Here is a 17,291-nt window from a genome sequence, read left to right as displayed (position 1 = left end):
GGGAGGAAAACCAGAAGTGGTATTTGCAACTTTTGCGTTTTTTTTTTCCTTTCCTTCTGAAGGACTGCCTGGGTTCAGAAGATCAAAGCTGCTTCAGAGCTTTATATAGAGACTGAAAAGAAGAAGAGGGAGAAGGCCTACTTAGGTACAGCATGGGATGCAGGGGTCTCATCTTTTATGGAAAAGTCCATGTGCAGGAAACTATGTTAATGACTTTTCTCCTCTTCTGTTTCACCACAGTTCGCTCGCAAAGAGCAACAGGCATCGGGAGGTTGATGGTGAATATTGTTGAAGGCATTGAACTAAAACCTTGCAGGTCCCATGGTAAGTGCCTAGGGTTTTTCATAATACGCTCTGTGAAGGAGACATTCCTATTTGTCAGACTAACTTTGAAGGAGATTCTGTCCAAAACACTCTTTTGTGTGATGAAGCAATTTTAATGCACTTAGAATATGCAGAAGTGATTTTGTGCAGTTCAGTAATAGTCATTAAGCATTTGTTTCAGACAAAAGTTAGTTTCCACCACATAAACCATATCATAAGAGATCATAAGCCATAAAGTCCTGAAACGAAGAGTGGAAGGTGCTCAGGGCCTTGCAGAACTGTGTCCCTGTTCATTATAACGGCAGTGAGGCCACAGGCTTACCCCCGTCTGTTGGCTGTAGGAAGAAGAAGATATTTAGGAGGAAGACCACACGTCTAAAAATGCAATGGCTCTTCTGTTTGTTTCCATCTTCCCAGGAAAGAGTAACCCGTACTGCGAGGTGACGATGGGCTCCCAGTGCCACATTACCAAGACGATACAGGACACCCTCAACCCAAAGTGGAACTCCAACTGCCAGTTCTTTATCAAAGACCTCGAGCAGGACGTGCTCTGCATTACGGTGTTCGAGAGGGACCAGTTCTCCCCGGATGGTACGTAGGGGGCTGCTGCCCTTCCAAGGGTATTTTCAAATCTCCCATTTTGAAGAGGTGCATACCTGCTGAGGTAAATCCTAGAATCAGGGAGTGGATTGAGTTGGAAGGGACCTTTAAAGATCATCTAGTTCCAACCCCAGTATTGAATCCCTTTGCGTATTGGGAGCCTACTCACCCCTGCTCCCCAGTGGAGTCATGCTAGTATCAGTACAAAAAGAATCAAATTCTCTCTAGTTTTTTGGAGGGATTTCTTTTCTTGTACAACTTGACAACTACTAAAGTGTGGTTTGCAATTCTGCGAAGTCTTTAAAAAACTCTGGCTGCTGGTTGCAAATAGATAGATTAATGCAGGAGGAAGAGAAATGTCTTCAAGTTCCTGTAATATGCAAAAACAGTGGCAGAAATGAACCCAGGTTTCCTAACCCATTCATATTTCACTACCTGGGATAAGCGTATGGAGCACTGAAGAATGTAGTATGGAGTCATAATCTCTCAAGAAGTATTTGGACGGGACTGTCAGTCATGTGGCCAGTGACAGTTGGCCCACTGGCCTTGTCACTGGTGTGATGCACTGCTTGGCTCTATCATCTCCAGAGGGCTTCACACTCAGTTTGAACTGTGCAGCAGCCTTTAGCCTTTTTTCTAACATATCATAAAGTAAATAAGCTACTGGAGCAAGGCAGCTGTGAATTACAGAGTGGATTTTCCCGCTTACGGGACCGTTTACTTTTAATGCTGCTGCTGTCTAATATGGTCTAGCTAAAATCCTCTTCTATGCAGATTGGCAGCCTTTGGCCTTCTTCAACTGCAAAAATATAGTTGGATTGAAGACTTGTTTTCTCCTTTTGCTGTGTGTAGATGGAAGCTTAGTTCCTTCTGCAAATTAGCATTTTACTGCAACTTAAAACGGTTGTGTCATTTCTGAGCTTGCTGTCTTCTTGCGTTTCAGACTTCTTGGGCAGAACAGAGATCCGTGTGGCAGACATTAAGAAGGATCAGGGTTCAAAGGGACCGGTTACAAAGTGTCTCCTGCTGCATGAAGTCCCAACAGGAGAGATAGTCGTCCGACTAGACCTGCAGTTGTTCGATGAGCCTTAGAAGGAGAGGGACCAACGTGTTATTTCAGTCTGAGTTCACTGCAATAGGTGTCTGCAGAAGCTGTCACAAAACCCTTGCTGGTATGGTATGAAACTACTGCTTGCCCTTCACACGTAAGAGGGTTATCAAAGCAAACAGGAGCATCTTTGTGCCTTGATAATTCTCACTGAAAAATGAATCCTAATTTAGTGAGGAGATCTCCCTCGATTTCTCTATGTGGAACTTGACATTAGTTTCCTGGGTTTATGAAATAACCTAGTTGTTCGTTGTGCTCCAGTCTGAAAGGCTGGAAAACCACATAGGTTGCTGTGCTTGCTCCAGTTACCCTACTGTTTAATTTACATGAAGAAGGCAATGTTGGTATGTTTTGGAGGCTTTCTGCAGGGTTTTCCCCCTTAAGGAATTCTGTGCCTGTTGCTCAGCAAAGTGGTGTGTAAATGTAACGTGAACGGGAGGAGGAGTTACGCAGTAAGAAGATCTTTGAAGATCTTCACGATGGTACTGAAAATACTTAGAAAATAAATAGTCTATATCTATAAAAAGAGAAGATTCTATTAACATACCACTTCATGACTCGCGTTGCCCCTGAAACCCCTGAAAATAAATTGTGTGCAGGCCCTCTGCACAAAGATGAATTGCACTCCAGAAGAGTCCACCCACACGGTACCTTTGGAAGTTGCTGTTTTCTATAGGACTGTAAACATTCGAGCAGTAAGCAAAGGATTAAACATAGAGCCCTGCTATATGTTGTGTTATCCCACTTCAATACTCTTACTGCCGCTGCTTAATTGTGAGACCACAGATGGATGATCTGTCAGCTGCAGCGGGGAAGGAAAAAAAAAAAAAAATCACAGCTCTAGCTCGGGGAGCTAATTTCTACCCCACAGAGCCTAGTTTGCAAAGCAATCAGCGGTGACCAGTTATGAAATTGCACCGTGCCGGACTGTGTGCGACACGGTGTTCCTGAATTCGGGGCAGCAGCATGCTGTAGCTCACAAAGGGGTCTGCGGCAAGCCAGGGTGACCGCAGGTGCGGTGGCAGCGGTGCTGGATGCGACCAGCAACAGAGTGCTTGTGATGGCGTGGAGTGGGTAACCCCAAAGTGGAAGCCTTGTCATCTGGGGGAATGCCAGGGCTTGTATGTCCGTTTAACTCTACGAATACACACGTGTAGGCCCTCATCCAGCCAACGTTCCCTGTTTGGCAAAGCACCCAGCTTTAAGCGCGCACTTACGTCTTGTTTCCCTTAAGCACATGCGTAAGTGCTTTGCTGAGTCTGGACTTGAGAGAGAATAGCGCCCTAAGAGTAAAATTCCTCTTTGTTCTGCTTGGATTCATTTTGTTCATGACCTATCATGCATACACTGGTATTTTTGTAAGGACTTTATTTCCGAATGGGAGGTGTCAGCCTGTTTCATTAGCATGTGAACGTTCTTGTGGAGCCTGTTGTTAGGTTTTGGTGTTCCTTGCATGTCCTTTCAGTACTGGTTTCCACCTTTCCTGTGTAGGCAGTGTTCTCTAGCACTACAAGTCTTATTGATTTCCATTAGGAAATTAGGATATATTCATAACGGATAGGTAGATACAGTATGGTAATAAGTGTAAACTGTGCTGGGAAGTGTCTGTGTATTATAATTTCCTAAAAGACCACTGTAATGTTTCAAGCAATGGGAAAAAAAAAATGTATGTTGGAGGGACAACAAAGTTTACATTTCATACTTTTCAGAATCGCTTTATTATTTATTTATTGAATATAGTGTAGAATTTTGTATCAGAAATGACAGACATACTTATGTATTTTTTGAAACAAAACAGAGATACACACTTTAGTTAGAAACTTTCAACTGACCACATTTTAGAGGGAGTGTAACTTCCTAGGCATGCATTTGTTTACCACTAACTGGCTGAAAACACGATTAAGAGAACTTTAAGTTTCTATTTTTCAATGTTGTTAAGAAAATTGTTTCAATTAAAATATGTAAATAGTACTAAACCCATGCTTTCCTAATTCCATACCGATACATTTTATTAAATATAATGTATATGAAAATACACATTGTTGTGGTAGGATAAAAAAAAGTGATAAAATCTATTAATGGAGTAACATTAAATGTCATTGTCTAACCTTTTATCGCTGTCCTAATTTTACTCAGTAGCTGTAAGTACGGTGAACACGCATTTCAGTGTTTAAAAAGTAGCATCACTTTTTTATGGCATCATTTCACCAGCATGAGTTACAGTGACGCCTAAATAGACAAACAGGACAAAAAGACCGTGGTTGTAATGCAGAAATCCTGGCCAGGTTTTCAAAGGGAGCCTCAAGGAGCTGCGCCTTCCTCTGAGACTCAAATGGTGTCAGAAGCGGGGAACCCTTAGCTGCAGGGGGTCCTCTCAGGTTGTGACCCTTGTCACGGGCACGTATGATCGCACCATTTTGGGGAATTGTATCCGAGAACTGAGCACCTTCCTGACCACCATCACTTGTGATTTCTCACTTACCCTTGATGCACAGCAATGTTTAGCTCCCGTTAATGTCAGCAGGAGTTACGCAAACATGATGATGATGAAAGGCTGGTGTTTGGCTTGCGGATATCTAATGAATAATCCCTCATAATCGGTCTAATCCTAAAGAGGAAGCTTGTCCTAATCCCTGTGCATTGAGGACAGACTGTATGCATACCCTCAGAGCCAGCCCACTGTGCACCGGGATGTGGGTATTTGCTCGCTTGCTCGCCCCCAGTGCTCTGTAGCACATCGGCACTGTTGGCTGCCCAGACGGAGCTGCTTTTCACCAGGGTTCGCCAAAGGTTCTTAGGAACCTGTTGAATCCTGACTGGTTTGCCCTGTCCAGGAATGCTACAGCCTTGCACATCGCTTTGCATTAACTCCGCAGCTGCACGGGCTACAGGTTTCTGCTTTTCCACCCACCATAGCTGTGTAGACCTCCTGCTCGTCCAAGACTTCATGCTGTAAAAGCTCAGGCCTTTTACTGAAGGAAGAGGCTCATTAGCTGTGTTCCTACTAGTGCTTTCATAGAGAAAACTGCAAGCTTTCATAGGCTTGTTTAAATGCCAGCTGTGTTCTGAAGAGTTTGGGGCAGGGAGAGGCACGCAGCAACACCTGGGAAGTTAGGTATCTCTTTGTGTATTTAGAAAGTCAGCTGGCATTGCCCCAGTGTATGAAGGTCGAGCCATCCTCTTACGAGTGCCACGTGCTGGCTGCCAGGCCAAACTCTGCTGGTCTGTGCTACCGGTATTGAATGCTTACATTTATGTAGACCCTGTTTTTCCAATGCTGGTTATTGATCTCTGAATATCTTCGTAAAGTAGCACACCTTAGCTCACAGGTCCCTTTCCAGCCCCATGTGTTTAATCTTTTCCTAATGTTATGCAAAACAACCACAACAACAAAATCGAAGCCCAGGTAATGCTTGATTACATTTTGGATTGAAAGAGCAGATTCATGCAGATAAGCATCCCGGCTAAAACGCAGAGGCTGTAAACCTGTATGTTGTGGAGTTCCAGGACTGGCTGTCTGCATTTGCTTTGGTAAAATTAATTCTTGTAGAGGCTGAGTGCAATGTCTCTCCGTTACTCGTCCTTAAAATGGTGAGATTGAACTGGTACGTGGGCCACTGGGACTGGCCCTCAAGATGGGGTTTCATTTCTGCCTTTCAGCAGGCTCTACTTTTTTGGAGTGGACATTTTGCTTAGAAGTAATTCTTCAGCATCAAACTCCTTGGCTGGCAATTAAGTCTTTCTAAAAATAATACTGTGACTTTTTAATGCATTCACCGCCTTCATTGAAACAATGGTCTTGCTTTGGATAAATTGGGAGAAAAAAAGCCCTATGAGAAGAAAGAGCAAAATCTGCAGCTGTGAGAAAACATGCAGTGGAAAAAGTTGCACTGGTAGTTTGGTTTCCAAGCTGTAATTCTGAGAATTGCATTTTTCCCTTAGGTACCTTAATTTTAACAAGAGAAGAGTGTTTCTCCCTGGTGTTTCCTTGGTTTTAAGTCTTATAGTAGAACCGAGTTAATGGGTCAGAAACTGTAAGGGAACAACACCACTTTTAGAAATTATTAAAATTACTTTTAAAAGATGCTGATAGCTGGGAACAGGCAGAATGTAAATGTTGGTGTGGCTGCAGACAGGACAGGGCACTGAAGAGAAAGGAAAGGAATCTTCTTTTTTTTCTTTTTTTCCTTTTTTTTGTTTTTTTGTGTGGGGGGGTGTAGTTTAAAATCAGATCCCCAGTCTTGCAGCAGAACTTCAATTATCCAGGACCCCAAGCAGCCATAACGTAACAACAGTGATTAACGACAAACCACATGTTTGTCCTCAGCCTGGGAGGGCCACACTGGATTTAGTGGAGCTCTGTATTTATGCAGGAGTTGGCATGCCCTTTTTTATATAAGTGGAACTTCTCAGTGTTTGTAACAGCCCTTAATACTCCTTTTTTCCAGGAATTAACTTCTAAGATATACCTCTGAGGTGCTTAGGCACTGGGTTGTTTCAAGATGCTTTCACAAGGACTTCCCAGGCTTGTAAACATTACTGTCAGGCTCTTTGCTTTCCTGGTTGCCACCCAGGCAGCTCTCACGACCATGCAGAAGGTGCACGGGCACGTGCCGTGTGTGCCCACAGAGGAAATCGCCCGCACCAGCATCAGTGTGCCACTTCTCTGTCTCTCAGAGGACTTGTTCCCCCAGCCTACAGTCGTGTGAGGTATTACATATCGGCAGGGTGGATGTCCCTTCACCCATACCCCTCCCCATTTAGGACCCCTCCGTCACTGCTCTGATGGCAGTAAGCATCAGCCTGGCCTCGTCCATCTGCCTGGAGAGCGTTTTCTCCCTGTGGACAGGAGTCAGCCCTTCAGAGATGCCTCTCAGGGAAACCACCTGAGCCTGTTTTCCTCTGTGCTGGGTCAGCTGTAGCTGGAAGTCATTAAGCACAGGGCAGGTTCCACTCTCCCCCTTCCAGGGGGCCCAGCCTGGCACCCGAGCACGGATGGGTGCCGTCCCTCCCCGCAGCTCCCGCTGCCCGTGCCGCAAGCCCGTAGCCTCCGGTTCATCGCCATTAGGGTTGAGGCTCATGTTTGAGACCACCCAGGTGTGTGTGTGTCCCCCCCCCCGGCCGTGATTTTCCCCCCCTGCGGAGCCTGTCAGCCGCCTCCAAGCCAAACGCCGGCTGCACTGCTGCATGGAGGAACGCAGCGGGTGACTGGAAAACACAACTCACCGCCTTGCTCTGTTGCGGTCCCACGAGGTTTTTCTTCCGTGTACGCCTTGTGAGTAAACTGGTGCTTCTGTCCTGTAGTTAATTAAGTCCCTTGGAAAGCATTACTCTTTCCTTCCCTTTAACCCCAACTCCCAAAGCTGAGCTGTATCAAACGGTGCTGGTTTAGGGACCCCTTTCCAGGCTTCTCCCTCACAGCTGACCTGGCAGCTGCCATCTCTGCTGCAGCCCCTGGCTCGATGAAGCGCTTCAGCAGATGCTTCACTTTAATTCCTGCCCCAGTTCAGTGTGAAGGCGTACGTAAAGCCAGCTGGTTGCGTACGTGCTTTGCTGGAGACTCATGGAGGAATTTAAATGCTTCAGTAATGTAGAACCTACATTATGAAGTTGGTTCAAGCTCTGTAAGGATTGGAAGACCGCAAGAGAGCATTGCACAGAAAGTCAAGATTAAGATAAAATACAGCAGTAGTTTATAATCTTTGCAGAGGGATCTGTTTTCTTCCTTATCTTCCCGAAAGTGATTTTAGCCACTAAACTCACCAGAATTGCATTTACTGCACGAATCATAATTCTTATACTTACAGATGGCAACACATCTGGAAACACCGTAAAATAAAAAACCCTGTTCTAACCTTGGCCTGGGAAATATCAAGGACCTTGCCAAGTATAGTGCTGGTAGAAAGCCAGTCTGTAAAGCCCTGCGAGGTTGCACGTAGCTGGTGAGTTGACTTGGGCACCTTGAAAGACAGAGCATGTCACTGAGCAGACACTAAGCCAAATAACTGCTAAATTACGTTTTTCTAGATGCACTTAATTATTATGCATTTTCTCAACATGAGCTTTTATGAGGGAACTTTTTAAATGTTCATTTTACAATTTTTTTACCCTTTAAAAATAAATAAATCCCTTTTTGTTACATGTGTGTGTGGGGGGGAAACATTGTGGATATTGCAGTTTTTTGTAATATTATTAAATACATTTTCAAAACTAAAATGTGACAAGTCTAGACTTCTACTGCAACAGTGGTGTCCAGTTTCATACTGCTCTGCTTGCCACTGGGATATTTCAGTTTATTCAAATCCAGCAATCTAAACCCTTGAAACACAGAAAAGCTGGAAATTGGGTTAAATCACCTTAGCTTTGAGGGGTTTCCTCTGTCTGGACATTCCACATGTATCCTGGCGTTTGTTTAGCCCCAACACTCTTGTCCTACATGCATATTGATGTATCTGTAGTTAAATACACTCTTATATATATATATATATGTGATTATTTGTGTATATAATATAAAAACACAGCTATGTTGTTGTTGTCAAATACTGAGTAAAGCTAACAGAAAGGTGTTTATAGGCACTCAGTTTTGTTTGTTCATTTAAATATTTTAGAATAAGGACCATCCTTGGGAAATTATTTTTCTGTACATAAGAGGACATATTTAGGACCTAATTTAAAAGAATAAAGAACTGCAGTAAGAATACGTTAAACTAGCCTGGTTGCTTGATAGAGCTGTCAAAGGCTCTGCTGCGACCGTAGGTGAATTCTCTGTGCTGCATGTAAAGCTGCAAAAAGCGTCACTAACCCTGGGTTTGGGGGCTGGTTCTGGGATCTTCAAGTGTCTTGCAAGTGAAGGGAGCTGCTGCTTCCTCCGAGAGCCCCTGTCAGAGCCCCCCGCAGCAGCTCCTGCCCACGGCAGTGAGCGCGGGTGGAAGGGGAAGGCTGGCACGCAGGGGAGCGCGGGAAGAAGGGGAGAAACAGGGGCAGAGCTAACAAGTCAGAGCTTGGTGAGCAACGGGATCTCTGACCCAACCCCCATACCCCCCCAAAAAACGTGGGTGGGTGTCCATTCGGCGATGGAGTGGAAGGGAAATCCCTCCCAGCCACGGTGGCTGCTCCCTGGGAAGGGCCTCACGGTTCTCGCCAGGAGGAGGAAGGGCAGGTTGGCTGTGGGACCAGGGCGCTGCTCCGGGTGCGTGGCCAACTTGCTGCCCCCCCGCTCTCGCGCCCTCCCGCCCCGTCTCACCGCGTCTTTTGGCCTCTCCTAGGTCTGCACCACCACTGTCACCCCGGGACGGGCTGCTTTCGGGGTGACCGGGCAGCGCTGCCTGGAAGGTCACTCTGGTGCGGTGGGGCCCGTGGCAAAGCCGCCGCCGCACGTACGTGCTCCCCCCGTGGCCTGACAACCCCTACCCCACGGGGAAAAGGCAAAGCCCCCCTCCGTGGGGCAGGTTTCCCCAGAAAGCTTTGGCTTTGTTAACAGCTTGCCCAGAATTACCCCGTTCCAGTCCTCCAGTCGCTGAAAAGGAATTTCGATTCCGGCAGCCTTTGCGGGCAGTGCAATGGGTTCTTTCTACTTCGTGCTGGTAACTTGCTGAAAAAAAAAAAAAAAAGATACCCATAGTATTTTTTGCAATGTTAATAGTTAGAACTGGGGAATACTCTTCCCTACTGGTGGTGGTGGTGTTACTTTTTAGTGCACTTTTTGCTGCCAAAAAAATGGTATCAATTAGTTTCCTTTTTTTCTTATAAAAAGAAGATTGTACTGTCTGTAGTATTCATATGATCCTAAAAATTACAAAGGCATTATAAAATAAGGTCTGGCCAAATATGAGAAAAAGTTTTTGTTTTTTTTTTTTTTCCTCAGAGAAAATGGAATTAATATGCATTGTTCACATCACATTAGCTATTCTACAGTAAAATATTCATACTGTGAAGTTCGCCGCTTTTGTTTTTTTAAATCTTTCGTTAAAAAGTATAATGAGTAATTGTGAATCAGACACCACTGTTTCTCATAAGACAACTGCAGCTCTACTTTGGTCACTGCGAATGTGTTGTTTCCTCAGCCACACTTGGTTAAATAATCTATTTACAGACACGGTCTAATTGTGTTCACCTGTTTGAGGAATCGTGCCGCTTCCCAGACTGCAGTCACCGAGGTGGAAACTGCCGACAGGGTTTTAGGCTGTGCAATTTGTTTGACACAGATGAGACTGTAGCTGTGCAAGTGAAGTTATGCAAGAATAAATCATTTTTTTTTAAAAAAAAAGTTTAACTGCGTACTGTTACGTTCTTGAGAAGCGCTGAAGAAGAGTGATGTGCTGCCAGACATTAATGTAAATCTTCAGACGAGCATTTTGGACAAAATGACTACATGGGTATAAGCAAAGGGATAGACCCAGCAGCCGGGAGGTAACTTACCAGCTTTTAGTGTCTGACACATGCCACTTTTCATCTCGGTAACGCGTTGTTTGCAGTTTTTTCCAGTTTGAAAATTGAAAGGTGACCAAATCTGTAGTAAAATACAGCAAAAATAAATGATCAAAAACTAACAATGAAAAAACACTCCCTCACAAAAAAACAAAACAAAACAAACAAAAAAAAAACCCCAAACAAATCAACCAACCAACCAAAGGCACTTGCCTAATTGGCCAGGTGCAGCAGTTACGCAGCTTGTCAGCAACCACCTGTGGCTCTGCTGCCCCAGAACTCAGGAAGTCCCCAGCTGATCTCTCCCCTATTTTTTGTTAATAATTACTGAATTTGACCAGCTGCCCTGAGGGCAATACCCTCGATGTCCTGTTAAGCAGTGGGTCCCTCTGTCTGGCTCAGCACCCGACCACCCCCCGACCTCGAGGACGTGTTTTTTCCCAGCTGTTTGGGGGCTGTTTTGGCACAAGGGGACAGGGCTGTAGCCGAAGCGTGGGCGCGTCGATCAGCCACTGCATCCACAGGGGACGTGGGATGCGTCAGGAAGCTCGCCAGCTCTTTGGGGCTGCTTTGCCCAGGCCACGCTAACCCAGCTGGGCCAGGGGCCGGCCTCTCCGCTCCGGGAAGCTGCGTTACCTCAGGCACGGCTCCACGCTCCTCAGGGCTGCTAAGGAGCAGCACCGGGAGTGGGAAATCGGGGTGCCAGGAGGCCCCCTGGCCTGCCCCTCTCCCAGGGCCGCAGGGCTCCGGCAGCCCCTCGGCCCTGCCGCGGAGCCTCCTGCAGGCACCAAGCGCCACCCACCCTCCTCACTGACCCCTCGAGCTGCAGGGTTCCCCAGCTTCCTCAGCACAAGCTCCCCCTGTCCTCCCACCGCCCCCAGGAGCCGAGCACATCTCCTACATCCCCCCCAGGCAGCACCCCGGGGCTGGCCCCGTTGGGGAACGTACCTCCAGCGTGAAATACCAGAGAAAACGCAGGGCTAAGTAGCCTCTCCCCTGAAGGGACTACCTCTTTTTTTTGTTTTTTATTTTTAGAACATTTTTAATAAAATGTGGCTGGTTGATAGGTTTCAATAACGCAACTGAAACGAGCTAGTGCTACCAGCTCAACAGCCCACCAACTGTGCAAGAACGGTAACCGGCCAAAATTAAGTCAGATGTCAGTTCTTGCCCGAGGACCAAGAAGGAGAATGAGGTGGTTTGCACTCCTGCACAAGCCTGTCGAAGGTGATCGAAACGGAAAACTGAGGCACAGCGCTTCAACACAGAAAGGGGACACTTCCAAATCCCCGTCTGAACGTTAGCCGGGAAGCACACGCAGCTGGCCACGGCAACACCGCCCTGGCGCTCGCCGGTTGTGAGCATCCTGTTGCAAACATTTTTGTACGCAGTTTTAAGTTACAAACACCTTGGCCTCTCGCTAGTAAGCTTTTAAGAGGGTAAAGGCATACACAAAACTCTCTCCACTGATAGATGGGGAAGTAAACGGGGCCTGACACAGCGTTTGCTGCTGCGAATGCCCTGACGACACGGCTGTTGTAGCAGCCACCGTTGCATTTCTGAAAGCAACTACCAGCCACGGCTCCGGTGCTCACACCTCCCGCACACGCGGCAGCAGGACTGGTGCTCCACTGTCCTGACAGCATCCTGAGCAACGGCTTTCCCTGCAGACTGACAGGACGTCAGCAGCAGTGACCACATCTAGCAGCTCCGAGAGCGTTATTCTCCGTTCCTGCCACGGCATCGTTCACCTGCATCCAGGGTGAGCCAGATTTTCAACCTGTGTCATGAAACGTTCAGTGAGAACTAAGTGAAACGCACGGCAGCTTCAGCATCTTTCTCCCTCGGTGCTGTGTTTCCTGAATCAAAATACTTCACACCGTCTATTCAAGAAGAAATAATTTTATTGTTTCCATCTGACAGGTTTCACTGTGAATGACTAGGACAGCTTGCTAGACAACTTCTCTCATGATTTTGGTGAGTTTCTGGATCTTTGACCTTGTCGACATGTCCACGTACTTCTCCCCAATATTGACAATCATGCCACCAAGGATTGACGGATCAATCTAAAAGAAACATTGAACAGAAATTCTATTAGCAAAAATTTGTTAGCCTAGTATATGATTTTTACACTGGTAAAAAAAGAAAAAAGCTCTTAAAGGAGCCATTTTAAGGTAACTTTGCAGTCAGTGTATTCCAAAGTTAAGATTTTAGTAATTAAAGCATCATCAGGCGTACAAGACAGCAGAGAACTATGTAATATAGCAACTGGATTCAGGAAAGTGAATTATTAGCGAGACAAAAATCCCAGCTTAACGTGAACTTGATTAAATTTATTTACAAATCAAAAATCCAGACCTTGGTCTCCAGCTTCAAGACCTCTCCCTTAGCCAAGAATCCACTCAGAGCACTTTTTAGCTCAGTAAGGTTGGCATCATCCAAGGGCTGAAAAATATGAACAGAAGACAAGGAAAATTAAGGACCTGAAAATACTCAAATGATTTAACAAGAACCCAGATTTTCTATTCAGCTCCTTCTAAAGACAGACGCTACCACCAGGAAGGCAGATTAAGCAGCCTTCCTGCACAGGAATAACCAAAGGGTGGCACAGAAACAGCAGCCACTTTGTGCCCTCCTAACTCCATGAAACGTGTTGTTTGTGCACAGATTCCCAGCAAAAGTTCGATGCTGATATCTTCAGGTGGCGAGCATCAGGAATCCTTACTTGCTGAAGCAAGCACTTGATGGAAAACCTTGAGATTTGCCTCACAAGAGTGTTCAGGCTGGACAAGGAAAGATTAATTTTGCTGCTTCTAACAATTAAGATCATCAGCTTGAGAAGAAACACGGTTTCATGTAAAGCACTGGGCAGTGACCGAGGCCAGTGGCTGCAAGCTCCCAGCCCTGCTGCTGGCTCGCAGGGTGCTCCTGGCCCTGTATGCCTCTCCCCCCACCACGGAAGAACTCTGCATCCCCGTGGGAGAGACACTACGCATTTGTCCTTGCTACCCCTGCAAGTCGCTTGGATATCACTGAGATAGAAACAAAAGGGACTCTGGCAAAGAGTCACAGCTTTATGTTACTGGCAATTCAAATAATTTCTATTTAATAGCTAAGAGATTGAGAGCCAAAAGAAACTAACATCATCAACAATAACAAAAAAGCAGCAGGAAAGTAACTTACATACGAAATATTTAGGACAACTTGTGGAAAGGTTTGCACAGGCTTGTGAGTCCACATGTCCCTGAAGGCCACTAACCAGACTGACAACCTGTTCTTGTGGCCTACAGGGAGCCAGTTAATCTGAAGGGGCTAAGTCTGTTTCTTCAGTCCATGTAGGCAGTTTGCTGTAGCCAACCCAAGGGCTACAGATGTGCATCACACACCTAGCTGACCAGCTTCCTGCTCTAACAGACCCAGGCACGGATCCATTAATGAAGAAGTTACTGAAGTGCCAGAACCACTATGCCTCCAGCCTGACGTTTACAGCTCATGGAGACACCATCTTCCCTCTGCTTTTCCTGAGCACCAGCCAGATTTGCCTGTCTGCTACTTTGGAAAAAGCCTTCCTACAAGTTCAGAGTTAGCTGCTTGTCCCGATTACTGCAGGTGGCGAATTAGGTCACTGCTCCCTGTGAAGCACAGCACCAAGCACCACAGGCATTCTCAGTCCCATCAGGTACCCGCCTTGCTCTAGCGAATGGCTCAGCTGTTAGTTCTGACCTGATCTGTACGATCCTGATGACGGAAATAGGAACATAGGCAGCTGTATCTGCAGACGAGGCTGACTTTTAGCAGCCACTGAGTTCACATATAAGGAACAGAAGATGTTACCTGTTAAGCTGAAATGGGAGGAATGGGTTTAATTTTTGACAAATAATCTTGGTAGAGGTGAGATATTACCTCACTACTCATATAGTGAGTGCTAAAACTACAGAGAGAAAATTTAAGCTACCGAAGTTTGCCTTTTAAACCGCCTCCTGTTAAGCTCGACCTAGAGGTTCCTAACTCACCTGTGCAGTGGTGATCGTGCACAGCACCTCTCCTCGATAGGCGCTCATGATCTTCCCAAACGCAGAAACAATGTCTGGTGTGTAACGCAAGCGACCATTTTCAGCAAGCAAATCTGGAAGAGGCAGATACGTTGAAAAGGTTTAAAGCACTGTCTGGACGTGGGTTTGATTAGCTAACAGTAACAACAAACAGCCTTAGATGTTTTTCTGAAGTCGAACGATTACTCACTCATCAGGTTGACAGTAATGGGGGACATCTTCTCTTTTGCTAAGGCATCATTCACAGCTTTCTGTTTAACTGTGCTCTTGGTGTGAGGGTTCATAACAACACCCGATAGCTTGGGGTCCTTCAAGAGTGTCTAAGAGGATACACAAGCAATGTGATAACAGACAAGAGTTTTCCAGGCACTACAAGGCCTAACTGGGCTACCCAAAGCAGGCAACACACTCGCTCCTTGAGTAAGAACGAAGTCTGAAGCGGATGGGAAGTGAAATGGTGGCTCCAGCTGTAGCTCATTTACAGTATGTTTCTTTTAGAGCCGATGCTCCTCCTGTATCACTTCCAAGCAGCTTGACCCTGGGGGTGCAGTGCAGACAGCAGGCATGCCAGGAGCGGGGAGTCTCACAGTTTGCAAGCCCTGAGCTCACCTCCCCGCTAACAAGGCGCGGCAGGCAAAACCCCACCGTTCCTAGACCCCCGGGGGGTGAGCCCAGGCTGCGGACCACCTTACCCACACGCGGCTCAGCTCCTTCTCCACCTGCTCCAGCTTCTTCTGCTTGGTGGCGGCGGAGTACAGCGCGGTGGCATAGCGCCCTTCCAGCCCGTACACCTGGATGGGGGGCTGGGGGCGAGAGCGCGGGCGGGCGCTGAGAGCGGCGGCGAGCCAGGGGGCCGGCGGCACCGAGCCGCCCTCCCACACCCCGTCCCCGTGTCCCTGTCCCGTCCCCCCCCCCCTCACCTTGATCAGCTTGGAGACCGGCCTGGCCGCCGACGTGCTGAGCTGCCGCACCTGCGGGGCGCATATAACGACCGGGGTGGGCGCGCGCCCCGCGCCTCAGGGACCGGGGGGGGGGGGGGGGGGGGGGGGAAGGCGCGCGCGCCTCCGCCGCCGCAAGGAGGCTCGACACCCCGCGCGGCAGCTGGGGGGGGGGGGGGGGGAGGGGGGGAAAGGACACACGCGCGACACATCCGTTCACCTCCACCCCCTTCATACCCCGCGAGGGCCCCACGGCCATCGCCCCCACAGCTTCACCTTCAGGGAGAACCCCGCCGCCGCCATCTTGCCTGGCCGCCGCGCCGAGGTCACCGCGGAGCCCCGTCTCCCCCCCCACCCCAGGGTGAGGCAGTGCGCAGGCACGGCGGCGGCCACCGCCCCCTCCCCGCCCCGTTCTACCCGCCGTCCTGCTCTGTCGCGGGGCATACTGGGAATAGTAGTTCTCCAAGGCGCTGCCTGCTGGGGGCTGTAGTTCCCAAGGGCGACCCCCCCTCCCCTCACACCCACCCCCCTTCCACAGCGCCCCCCGAGCAGCCGCGCTAGGCCCTGCTGGCACTTGAGGGTGAAAACCGAGCGCTAAGGTGCCCCAGCCGCCCGGCAAGCCCGAGGAGGGGCGAGGCCGGATCCCGCGCACCGGTGCTCCCTCCTGCCGTGGGAGACGGCTGCTGGGCGCGGGCGGGGCGGCCTCGGGTGAAGGGGAAAAAGGAGTTGGGCCCCTGCGGCGTCCCTGCCCCGCAGAGGCAAGAACTCTAGTTGAAACGTTCCCCCTCATTGCCCCTTCTCACGCTCCGGTGCTGAAGGCGGCTTTCCTCAGGTGAGGTCTGGTGGCATGGGGCTCTGGAGAGGACCAGGGTGACCTGGGCAATGGCTCCCCGTGGTGTGCCTCACGCTGTGACCCACTGCCCTTTCTCATGTTCCTGTAGGGTTCCTGTAACTCCTGCACCCACGGACATCTCTCTGTTCAGATGCACCAGGAGATCAAGTGTCTAATGAGTTCTTCAACAAACAAAATGTCGGCTGTGCTTTCCTCACAGACATTTCTGCTGCCCTCTTAACACATGGAAACTACCTCTGAAATGCAATGAGCTATTTCCTCCCCTCGGATAAACTAGATACAAATGTCTCCCGGGGCAAAGACACAATCTTCCAGGTAAAGCATAGTAGGGTAGGCAGCTCTGACTCTGTCAGTCTCTGCGTGACCTTGAGCAACTCACTCAGGTCCTACCCGCTATTGAACTATCTTGAATGGTTAAACTCCTTCTCCCCCTAATTCTTCCATCTTTTCCCTAAGAGGAAGTAAAACGCCTGCCTGCTTCGCCGAGCTGTTACCAAGTTTGAGTAATTCTTTTCGGTGGTGGGAGTAGGTCGGGGGGGGGGCGTTGATGAGAAGCGTGCCGCATGAGGTCTGCGGGATAGACTTTAAACACTAGATGTTGCTGTTGCTACAAATTGAAAGCGAAGTGATCGCTTCAGCTACGCCAAAAACGGAGACTAGGGTAACGCTCTTTAGGAAAGGCAGTTTACTGTCCCACCAGAAATAAGACAGTATTACTAACAGGCTTTATCATGGATGTCAGAATTTAGTTCCCTCTTCTATTCCTGGCTGCATTTGCTGTGGTGGCATTCAAAGGCACAAGCATAGCCCATGAGAGATTTAAACCTGACATAACATAATGCTTCTCAATAACTTAAATAACTACAGTACTAAGAAAAGCATATTAAAAATGTAGAAAAATATTTGCTTTTCTTGAGCATTTTTTTTTTTTTTGAGCATGTGCATGCACTGAAGTTTTGGAGTGGATCAGGGAATGGATTTATTTGAAA

The 17,291-nt window shown here is 47.9% G+C and overlaps 2 protein-coding genes across 3 annotated transcripts in view; one reads left to right on the top strand and one right to left on the bottom strand.

The window, feature by feature from the left end:
- Positions 1-2,552, top strand: part of ITSN1 (intersectin 1) — a 138,764-nt gene extending 136,212 nt beyond the window's left edge. The window contains exons 38-41 of the mRNA XM_042789009.1: positions 63-145; positions 241-324; positions 742-915; positions 1,868-2,552. Coding sequence (XP_042644943.1) covers positions 63-145; positions 241-324; positions 742-915; positions 1,868-2,016 — 490 coding nt within the window. The 3' untranslated portion in view covers positions 2,017-2,552. The remainder of the gene's footprint in view (positions 1-62; positions 146-240; positions 325-741; positions 916-1,867) is intronic.
- Positions 2,553-12,345: 9,793 nt separating this feature from the next.
- Positions 12,346-15,833, bottom strand: ATP5PO (ATP synthase peripheral stalk subunit OSCP). 2 transcript variants are annotated; one of them, XM_042789008.1, is made up of 7 exons: positions 15,726-15,833; positions 15,432-15,482; positions 15,204-15,314; positions 14,702-14,831; positions 14,473-14,585; positions 12,818-12,904; positions 12,346-12,525 (listed from the first exon to the last, which is right to left on the bottom strand). In XM_042789008.1, exons 1-7 carry the CDS (start codon positions 15,750-15,752, stop codon positions 12,412-12,414), a joined length of 633 nt encoding a protein of 210 aa, XP_042644942.1. In that variant the 5' UTR covers positions 15,753-15,833; the 3' UTR covers positions 12,346-12,411. The 2 variants fall into 2 exon arrangements, with proteins under 2 accessions (XP_042644942.1, XP_042644941.1); XM_042789007.1 differs by having other exon boundaries at positions 15,687-15,798.
- Between the last annotated feature and the right edge of the window lie 1,458 nt (positions 15,834-17,291).

This window comes from Tyto alba, unplaced genomic scaffold, assembly GCF_018691265.1.
Source record: "Tyto alba isolate M040663 unplaced genomic scaffold, T.alba_DEE_v4.0 Super-Scaffold_14, whole genome shotgun sequence".
NCBI classification, from domain to species: domain Eukaryota; kingdom Metazoa; phylum Chordata; class Aves; order Strigiformes; family Tytonidae; genus Tyto; species Tyto alba.
Note: the sequence above shows the minus strand (reverse complement) of the source record. Positions and strands in the feature narration are given on the sequence as shown.

Coding starts and splice junctions, on each gene's coding strand:
- ATP5PO (XM_042789007.1), bottom strand. CDS start 15,752: ATGGCGGCGGCGGGGTTCTCCCTGAAGGTGAAGCTGTGGGGGCGATGG. Junction 15,315..15,431: donor CGGTCTCCAAGCTGATCAAG/GTGAGGGGGGGG, acceptor TCTCGCCCCCAG/CCCCCCATCCAGGTGTACGG. Junction 14,832..15,203: donor AGGAGCTGAGCCGCGTGTGG/GTAAGGTGGTCC, acceptor GTATCCTCTTAG/ACACTCTTGAAGGACCCCAA.